The sequence below is a fragment of the Bufo bufo genome, chromosome 1 (assembly GCF_905171765.1).
Source record: "Bufo bufo chromosome 1, aBufBuf1.1, whole genome shotgun sequence".
In the NCBI taxonomy this organism is placed as follows: Eukaryota; Metazoa; Chordata; class Amphibia; order Anura; family Bufonidae; genus Bufo; species Bufo bufo.
Window position 1 is genome coordinate 753,908,393 of NC_053389.1, and position 10,328 is coordinate 753,918,720.

Sequence of the window (10,328 nt, forward strand, 5' to 3'; positions counted from 1 at the left end):
TACCCAGCGCCTCACATGATGGAATCACATTCAGATAACCGCACCATCCTCTACATCGCATTCATCACCAGCGCCTACCTCAGCTACTCTGGCGCCATCTAGCGCTAGTTTCTCACAGCTGCAGGTAGAGGAAGACATAAGCCTTGTCAGGTGGACTGACGGAACGCGACCAATCACTGAGCAGGAAGTCCCGAGACTGACCAATGAGAAGGTTGACAGAAAAGGAACAGGAAGTGGCTGCGGCTGGAGAAAGATGAGAAGAGAGGAGCTGGCAGTGAGAGGATCAGTCTATGTGTGTACACAGGGCGGCGTGCCGGCGGCTTCCCCCACTGTGTGTGTCTGTGTGCGGTCTCCCGCCTGTCACCCGTTGTGCAGATGGGTGCGGTGCATGTGCTTGAGTGCGGTGGTGGACTGTGTAGAAGTACGTACGTACATGTATGTTATCCAGGGCTTGGCTGTCACAGGGTAAACTGCGAGTGTTTGGATTTCTAGTTTGCATATGGCACAGTTCACACTTCAGTGATTGTAAGCGAAAACCAGGTGCGGACCTCTCCATGATCCCTTCTCCTGTAGCCTCCACTCCTGGCTTTGGCTCACAATCGCTTTAGTGTGAACTAGGTCCTAACGTTTAGTGCTAAGCTTAGGACAAGAACCGTGCAGGTGAGGGGGTGTGAGGCGGCTGGTGGACATGGGAGCCTCCTTTTTGGGACCCTATAAAAGGAATGTGTCTTCAGATAATGACCTATTATGTAAATCACGTTTTTATGTCTAACATTTTTGATATATAACATTTTCCATGTCCCTATCTATATTTAAAAGAAAATCCTGCAGTTCTCGCACTGGCCACTAAGCCTAATAATAGGCGCTACTTCTTGGACTATACAGATCACTTTTCAGCAGTCATTTCACTATCATTCCAGGCAGGATTACAATGGCAGATATCCCCCTAGACAGATAAGGCAGGATCCAGCATTGACAATAGGTGATATCACCGCTTATCTACCCCCTCCTGACCGCTGCACAGAGCATGCCTAGAAAACTCTCCCATAGTGGGCAGCGAGGTTCCCAACCCCCCATCCATTGTGTCTATGGCCCATAGGGCTGCCATAAAGCATATCTCTAAATGCTGTAAACAGCTCAGGCAAGATGGCCGCCCCTATAATCATTTTCAGGAAGCAGAATAAAAATACAATCTGAAAATAAAAACAGATGAGAATTTTTTTTTTTATTATCTGGGTTTAACTGGCAGGAGAAAAGTGATGTGACAGACACATTCCCTTTAAGGGCGCAAAGTTATTTTTTTCTCCGTCAGGTTTCCTGTACATGAGGCGGATTACGTTTTTTTGTTTTTATTTCGTAGAAAAACCGTAGTGCAATACAGCACCAGTAAAGTGTATGAAATTAGACAAATCTCATGTACACTTTGCTGCTTTTTTTGTTTTTATTTATTATTTTATTATTATTATTATTTAGTTTTTATTTATTTTGTGTGGATTTCACTCAAAATCCGCATTAAAACCGTGCCAAAAAACCACGATAAATAGTGCGGATTTACTTGAGTTTTTTTTTGGGGGGGGGGGGGGGCAGCTTTCTTGCAGATTCTGTGCACATAGATCTGTACCCTCAAATTCTGAACACCATAACTATTTTTCTTCGATGTAGCCATATGAGGCCTTGCTTTTTTGCGGCATGAGCTGTAATTTTGAATGCTACCAGTTTGGGTTGTGTATAACTTCTTAACTCTTTCTGGGTGGGTGGGGGGAAGGATTTTTGCCCCAAATATTTTTTCTGCGGCGTAAGAGTACTTTCACACTTGCGTTTTTCTTTTCCAGCACTGAGTTCTGTCAAAAGGGCTCAATGCTGGAAAATAACTGATCAGGATTATCCCCATGCATTCTGAATGGAGAGTAATCCATTTAGGATGCATCAGGATGTCTTCAGTTCAGTCATTTTGACTGATCAGGCCAAAGAGAAAACCGTAGCATGTTACGGTTTTATCTCCGGAGAAAAAAAACGGAAGACTTGCCTGAATGCATTTTGTTTCCATAGGAATGTATTGGTGGCAGATCCGGCATTCAAAATACCGGAATGCTGGATCCGTCCGCATGCGCAGACCGAAAAAAGTAAATGCTGGATCCGTTTTGCCGGATGACACCGGAAAGACGGATCTGGCATTTCAATGCATTTTTCTGACTGATCAGGCATTTTTAAGGGCTCTTTCACACTTGCGTTGTCCGGATCCGTCGTGTACTCCATTTGCCGGAAGTGCCCGCCGGATCCGTAACACCGCAAGTGAACTGAAAGCATTTGAAGACGGATCCGTCTTCAAAATGCGTTCAGTGTTACTATGGCACCCAGGACGCTATTAAAGTCCTGGCTGCCATAGTAGTAGTGGAGAGCAGGGGAGCAGTATACTTACCGTCCGTGCGGCTCCCGGGGCGCTCCAGAATGACGTGTCCATGCGATCACGTCATCCATGCGCGTGGGGCGCCCTGACGTCACTCTGAAGCGCCCTGGGAGCCGCACGGACGGTAAGTATACTGCTCCCCCGCTCCCCACTACACTTTACCATGGCAAACAGGACTTTAGTGTCCTGGCAGCCATGGTAACCATTCAGAAAAAGTTAAACGTCGGATCCGGTAATGCGCCGAAACGACGTTTAGCTTAAGGCCGGATCCGGATTAATGCCTTTCAATGGGCATTAATTCCGGATCCGGCCTTGCGGCAAGTGTTCAGGATTTTTGAACGGAGCAAAAAGCGCAGCATGCTGCGGTATTTTCTCCGGCCAAAAAACGTTCCGTTCCGGAACTGAAGACATCCTGATGCATCCTGAACGGATTTCTCCCCATTCAGAATGCATTAGGATAAAACTGATCAGGATTCTTCCGGCATAGAGCCCCGACGACGGAACTCTATGCCGGAACAGAACAACGCAAGTGTGAAAGAGCCCTAAGACTGATCAGGATCCTGATCAGTCTTAGAAATGCCGTCAGTTAGCATTCGTTTTGCCGGATCACTCTGCCGCAAGTGTGAAAGTAGCCTTAATTACGCAATACCCACATAATAAAAACACTTCATCATTATTCTTATTTTTTTGTCCAATGTTCTGAGAGCCATGACTTTTATTTTTCTGTTGACGGGGTTGTGGGCAGGCGCATGTTTAAAGTGAAGTATATTGTAAAAAAGGCTGTGCGCTAGGTATGACCCATTGTAGGTAGGCCCCAACCTTGTAAAGCCCAATGAGGGGTTTTCAGGGATTTAGATATTGATGAGCTGTCCTCAGGATAGGGCATCAATATCAGATTGGTGGCAGTCCTACTCCCAGCACCCTTGACAGTCTGCAGCCTCTTCATACTATGCTCAGTATGACGCCGTACGTTGTATAGTGGCCGTGCTTGGTATTGCAGCTCAATTCCGAGGCCATGTGACCGATGGAAGTGGCCAAAGAAGAGGTTTGCAGCAGGTGCTTTAAGTCCGCCCCTGGGTTGCGGTGCTTGCCCAAGAGGTCTTGCACCTTCCAGCAGCTAACTCGCAGGGTAGCCAAGAATTGGACCCCTACTGCCTCTAACATTGATGATCAGTATTTAACCTCTATAATGTACGTTGGAGACACTTGAGAAGACTCAATGTAGTGCGTAGAACTTAGCAGGGCAAGGTTGTCTTGACATCATTCACCTCTACTTTTCTGTGGCACTAAAAAGACAAAGGCAAAAATTGTGAGCAAGCCTATGGTCGCTTTAAATTGTTTCCTTGCATTTACACCTTCTACACATGATGTTATTACAGGGCCGGGAGTTCTGCTTTGGTGAAGATAGGAAGCCTTACAGATGTGAGATTGGATACTGCTGTGGAGACACTGAATGCTGCACCTTCTACTATGAGCTGTGGTGTAAGTCTGGGATACTTCCAAATATGCTATAATATGCAGCAGGCTTATCCTATGTGTCAACGGGACTGCTTGGGTCATGGGCAACCCATGAAATGTTTTTCCACTTCTGGGGAGACGTATTTCAGAGAAACGTCAAGTAGAAGAGGTCGGAGAATTTCATTGTCAAGTTCTGGTTTAGATCTGTTGATGGCTATGCTCATTTGCGTTCTGAGATCAGTTTGCCAACCCCACTGTGAATGTCAGAAGTGTGGGTGGGGGACCAGGCCTCGAGACCCTTATGAATTGCTACAATTAAGGGTTTGAGTTGGGATGGGAACTGTGAAGGGGAAATATTAAACCTGAATTGACAGTATGGAGGGAAGATGTGAGGCAAGAAGAGCAAGGTAGGAAGAGCAAGGTAGGATGAGCACTCTGGTGGGAGGATGTCAGGCAGGTTAGGCAGTATGGAAGGAGAATATGAGGCAGGATGGCCAGTGTCGAGGAAGACTATGAGGCAGGACGGCCAGCATGAAGGAAGACTATGAGGCAGGACGGCCAGCTTGGAGGAAGAGCATGAGGCAGGATGGCCAGGTTGGAGGAAGAGCATGAGGCAGGATGGCCAGTTTGGAGGAAGAGCATGAGGCAGGATGGCCAGCATGAAGAGGGAGTATAAAGCAGGACGGCCAGCGTGGAGGAAGACTATGAGGCAGGACGGCCAGCGTGAAGGAAGACTATGAGGCAGGACGGCCAGCGTGAAGGAAGACTATGAGACAGGACGGCCAGCGTGAAGGAAGACTATGAGGCAGGACGGCCAGCGTGAAGGAAGACTATGAGGCAGGACGGCCAGCGTGAAGGAAGACTATGAGGCAGGACGGCCAGCGTGAAGGAAGACTATGAGGCAGGACGGCCAGCGTGAAGGAAGACTATGAGGCAGGACGGCCAGCGTGAAGGAAGACTATGAGGCAGGACGGCCAGCGTGAAGGAAGAGCATGAGGCAGGACGGCCAGCTTGGAGGAAGAGCATGAGGCAGGACGGCCAGCTTGGAGGAAGAGCATGAGGCAGGACGGCCAGCATGGTGAAAGAATACGTCGCAGAGTGGCCAGCATATTGGAAGAATACCGGGCAGGGCGGGTAGTGTGGAGCAAGAGTAGGAGGCAGGATAGGTAGTGTGGAAGGAAACAGAACAGATAGAATATAAGACAGGATTTCCAGTATTCATGGAGAAAAGATCAGTCCGTACACGTAGAAGGAAGCTGAGGTTGCTCTGCAAGCACATGATGATTAACCTGTTTACCTTCAGTTGGATTCATAATTAAATAATAGATTTGCATACACTCAAGTAAAAAAACGTGTGTTCTGTGACAATCATATACCAGATCAACAAGATCTTACCTTTAAACTTACAGACTTGTATTTATTCCTTCTGTTCAGGGTTCTGGTTGGCCTGGACTCTCATTATCTTGGCCGGGTGCTGCTGTGCTTATCGTCACCGCAGATTTAAACTGAGACATCAACAGGAGCTGAGACAACGGGAGATCAGCCTCATGGCCTATCAGGGGGTTGCTCCATCAGTACCTGCTGCCTTAGGTATCCATTTTACATATCAGCATGTTTGGATGCCGTGCAAGAGGAACAGTTTATCTAGAAATTTATACAAAAACATGCCACTAGTAAAGTAAAGGCATGCACCTGACAGGTTATTGCCTGTATGTTCGAAATAGAGGAGCTGATCTACTAATACAGTCAAACGTAGACTAGCCTAAAAATGAGCCAGATACAGCTCACTGTCTGATGCTGGACGACAAATCTGAGATGTCTTTAGACTTTCTAGCCTAACTTTGTCACCTATTAGGTGGCTAATGTTATGCCACAGTCACCTACCCGCTGAACCACGCTCTTTTTCAGACAAGTCAATAACAGTGTCTGAGACACCTAAAGGGGTTTTACCATCACATACAATGGGGGCATATTGCTAGGATATGCCCCCATTGTCCGATAGGTGCGGGTCCCACCTCTGGGACCCGCACCTACAACAAGAATGGAGCGGGGAAATGAATGGAGGACGCACTGGGCATGCGCAACCACCCTCCATTCATTTCAATGGGGCCGTCGATAAAAGCTGAACACTGGCTCCGCTATTCCTGTCTTCGCCTTAGAAATGAATGGGAGCAGAGGCCGCATGTGCGCGGTGCGCTCCCATTCACTTGTATGTGAATAGATAGGTGTTACAAGTTGGGGATGTCACTGCACAATCTGACAATGTCCAATTAGTCCTGCTGGGGCACACCCCCAACTGGTAACATCCATCTGGACCTTTATCCATAAACTTCTATCCGGAATAACAGAAAAACACGGCACAGAGACATAAGAAGCTTGAGAATTATTACATGGTGAATGGAAGTCGCTTCTAAAACAGACATGTAATAAAAGGTGACGGGTCCTTTTTAATAAATGTGGCGCTTGGCCTTTGCACCAGAATTCAGACGCATTTGCAATAGTAAATCTGCCATAGTAAATATAACACAGGACTAATCCACGCACAACTGGCTAATTTTCTCCTTACATAGTGGGGCAGATTTACAAATGCATGTCTAGAAAACTCTCTCATAGACGTCAATGAGCCCCTCCTGTCCATTGTGCCTGTGGCCCATGGCTGCTGTAAAGAATTTTTTTCTAAATGCTAGGAACATCTGCCTAGGCAAGATGTCCGCCCCCATAATTATGTTTAGGTAATGGAATTGGAAGATAAAAACAGATTAGAAAAAAAGGGTACATTTGACCTAAAACTACATCAGGTTTTCACACAAGTCCTAAAAGAATATATATATATATATACCACATCAAACAAATGAGTCAAAAACTATTAGACTTGCTCTTTAATTTATTGAGGAAAATCATCCAATATCACATGTCTGTGAATGGTATAAGTATGTAAATCTTTAGGATTAGCAGATAATTTGAAGGTGAAATTAGATGTTTTCAGTCAGTGGGATGACAATCAGGAGTGAGTGGGTGACGTAACAAGGACCTATCACAGTCTGATCTTCACAAGACATGTTTGTGGAAAAGTGTATTGTGGCAAAAACCAAGGAGATTTCTGAGGACCTCAGAGAAGAGTTGTTGATGCTCATCAGGCTGGAAAAGGTTCCAAAACCATCTCTAAAGAATTTGGACTCTACCAATCCTCAGTCAGGCATATTGTGTAGTAATAGAGGAATTGCAAGACCATAATTACCCTCAACCGAAGGGGTCGACCAACAAAGATCACGGCAAAAGCAATTGTGTAATAGTCTGTGAGGTCATAAAGGGACCCAAGGTAAGCTTTTAAGGCCTTTCTCACATTAGCTGTTAATGTCCATGAGTCTACTATCAGTAGGTCACTAAACAACAATGGTGTGCATGGCAGATTTACAATGAGAAAGCTGTTGCGCTTCAAAAAGAACATTGCTTCCCATCAGCAGTTTGCTAAAAAGAAAAAAAAATAATCACCTGGACAGGTCAGAAGGTTATTGGAATAATGTTTTGTGGACAAAGCGTTATGTTTGGAGAAAGGAAAACCCTGCGTTCCATCATAAAAACCTTATCTATGAACGGTGGTGGTGGTAGTAGTATCATGGTTTAGGCCTGATTTGCTAAACCTGGGTCAGGACTGCTTGCCATCAGTGATGAAACAAAAAGTCTAAATGAAAATGTCAGGACATCTGTCCGTGAGCTGAATCTCAAGAGACTGTGCGTCTTGCAGCAAGACAAGGACTCTAAGCACACAAGTTGTTCCACCAAAAATGTTTAAAGAAGAATAAAGTTAAAGGGAACCTGTCATCAACTTTATGCTGACCATACTGAGGGCAGTATAAAGTAGTGACAAAAATGCTGATGTCAGCGCTGTGTCACACATCAGCTAAAAGTAAGTGGATGCCGAGAACCAGCATCATAATCATTGCAGACTGGGGCTGGAAGAGAGTCCCGGCCACCTGAGAAGAGTCCTGGTTATCCATGAAGTCCTGCTCTCCTGCCCACCTGCTGATGACTGACCGTCTCCTACCTAGTTTTCTCCCTTTCTCTCTAGGAGAGAACTGCCAATCATCAGCAGATGGGGGAGAGAGCAGGAGATTAGGAATAACCAGGACTCTTCTCAGGTAGATTTGACTCTTTACAAGGCCTGGGCTGCAATGATTATGATGCTGGTTCTCGGCAACCACTGACTTTTAGCTGATGTGTTACACAGTGCTGATATCAGCATTTCTGTCTCTACTTTAGGTTATCCTCAGTACGGTCAGCATAAAGTTGATGACAGGTTCCCTTTAAAGTTTTGGAATGTCAAAGTCCTGACCTTAATCCAATAGAAATGTTGGTGAAGGACCTGAAGCGAGCAGTTCATGGGAGGAATCCCACCAACATAACAGAGTGGAAGCCGTTTTGTATGGAGGAATGGGCTAAAATTCCTCCAAGCCGATGTGCAGGACTAATCAACAATTATTGGAACCGTTTAGTGCAGTTATTGCTGCACAAGATGGTTATACCAGATACTGAAAGCAAAGGTTCACAGCTTCACATACTTCTGGCACTCACAGGCCCGATATTGGATCTTTTTCTCTATAAATAAATTACCAAGTCTAATGTTTTTCGCTCATTTGCTTATCTTTACATTTAGGTCGTGTGTGAAAATCTGATGTAGTTTTAGGTTAAATTTAGGCAGAAGTAAAGAAAATTCTAAAGGGTTCACAAACTTTCAAGCATTTAACCTCTGCATTTTCTGCCAGAAAGGTTTTTCATCTTTTTTTTTTTTTTCTACTTTCACTTACAGAGCCATGGCCCAACTGCAAACTGCCTACCTATGATGAAGTAACCCAAGACCCTCCTACACCACCACCACCTTATTGTGAGATTTTGGATGAGACTCCCACCGGTCTCGTTCCTCCAGTCAGTTCTACAGGCTTGAACATGGCATGGTCTCACCAAGAGGACTCTTCTACTGAGGCAGCAGAGGGATCTTCTGAAGAACATCAGCAATATGACATTGTAGACCAAGGGAGCTCAAGTGCCTTAGAGAGAAGACGTCATGTCACCGGAGACTCTGGAATTGTATTGTGTGATGAGAAGGTGGCCTGCCTCAGCGAGCGAGAAGAGACTGACTTAAGTCCAAGTGTATATATCAGTGTGGAGACCGAGATGTCAGCCGAGAGGGAATAATGAATCTCGATCTCTGGTCTATAGGCTGTAGTGGGCAGATATGATGATAAGGGGCAGTATCAATAAGACATTTACTTCCAAGGGCTGTTACTCAGGGGGAGCAGAGGCGTCGCCAACCCTGACAACCCTCTGTTTCCTGGCACTATCCTTGCACTGATGGCATCTTCTTACAGAGCTTTTGCACTTTGTTTTGTATGTTTGTCAGCGGATTTCGTGAAGAATCCACGGTTTTGGTTCCTTGTTATTATTATTTTTTGTATAATGTTAGATACATTTGTCATAGACATCAGGAAGCTAAGCAATGTCGTATCTACCAGAACATGGTCTCATGTGGCAGAGATGTCTTAACAGAAGGGAATACTGAATAATAAACCAGCTCAGTTCAACACTCATCTCTTTTTTTTGTTCTCGAGGGGGGGGGGGGGGCGGGGGGGTGTTAGATATAACACTACCAGTTTAGGGAGGACGTAAGTATGTCTGATCTCTGGTATGGAAGGCAACCTTTATGACAGAAGCACATCCACATAGCCTCCTACATGAGGAGCAAGCTGGAAAAATATCACGTGTGCCTGCAGCGCTCGTCATCCTGATCCTCCCCACATCGATTTAGACTTGCTGCCAGTTTATGGTAATACCTGTAGTAGTCATGAAAAGTAATAACTTAGCCCTTATAAATGGTATGTAATCAAAGTATTTAATAACTTATTTATTTTTACTTTGCAGAGTAAAGTTAATGTATAATAATTTTAATCAAGTTTTATAGCTTTATTTTAGGTGCTTTGGAGCAGCCACTAGGGGGCGCTGGATCTATGGATGGATCATCATATGGAATTTACACAGTTCCCACTGAACTTGCTATTAAGTTTGCAGTTTAAAGGGGGTAAAGAAAGTTATACCTTATCCACAGAGTTGTACTCGGCTATCTCCACCACTGCCATATTGGCAGCGCATATTTCCAACCAGCTGCTCCATCCATTTCAAGAGCACGCCATCTAGCTTGTAATGAGGGTGCGGTGTAATTACAACTGCTTGTCTGCACCAAAATATTAGCATGCTGTGGATCTTAAGAACCGCACCATGTGCATTATGTTACGGAAAGGCATTTTTGTTTTGTTTTATTGGAGATTTCACCCTTTGCAATCCACATGTAACACATTTCTACATTGAACATGCTGTGAGCTCCCTCTAGTGGCGGCTTTAGACTAGACTTTTAGCACAGAATGTTAGAACTATGGCACAGTGTTGAAATGTCTTGTGTATGGGCATAGCT

At 45.2% G+C, this 10,328-nt stretch overlaps 1 protein-coding gene across 5 annotated transcripts; it reads left to right on the forward strand.

The window, feature by feature from the left end:
• The first annotated feature begins 222 nt into the window (after positions 1 to 222).
• LOC120986129 (WW domain-binding protein 1-like) lies at positions 223 to 9,444 on the forward strand. Of its 5 annotated transcripts, none has more exons than XM_040414496.1 (4): positions 223 to 292; positions 3,787 to 3,889; positions 5,300 to 5,455; positions 8,673 to 9,444. In XM_040414496.1, the coding sequence occupies exons 1-4, from the start codon at positions 254 to 256 to the stop codon at positions 9,056 to 9,058; spliced, it is 684 nt and encodes a 227-aa protein (XP_040270430.1). In that variant the 5' UTR covers positions 223 to 253; the 3' UTR covers positions 9,059 to 9,444. The 5 variants fall into 5 exon arrangements, with proteins under 5 accessions (XP_040270430.1, XP_040270427.1, XP_040270428.1 ...); XM_040414493.1 differs by lacking the exon at positions 223 to 292 and adding an exon at positions 338 to 486; XM_040414494.1 differs by lacking the exon at positions 223 to 292 and adding an exon at positions 340 to 465.
• Positions 9,445 to 10,328: the final 884 nt, after the last annotated feature.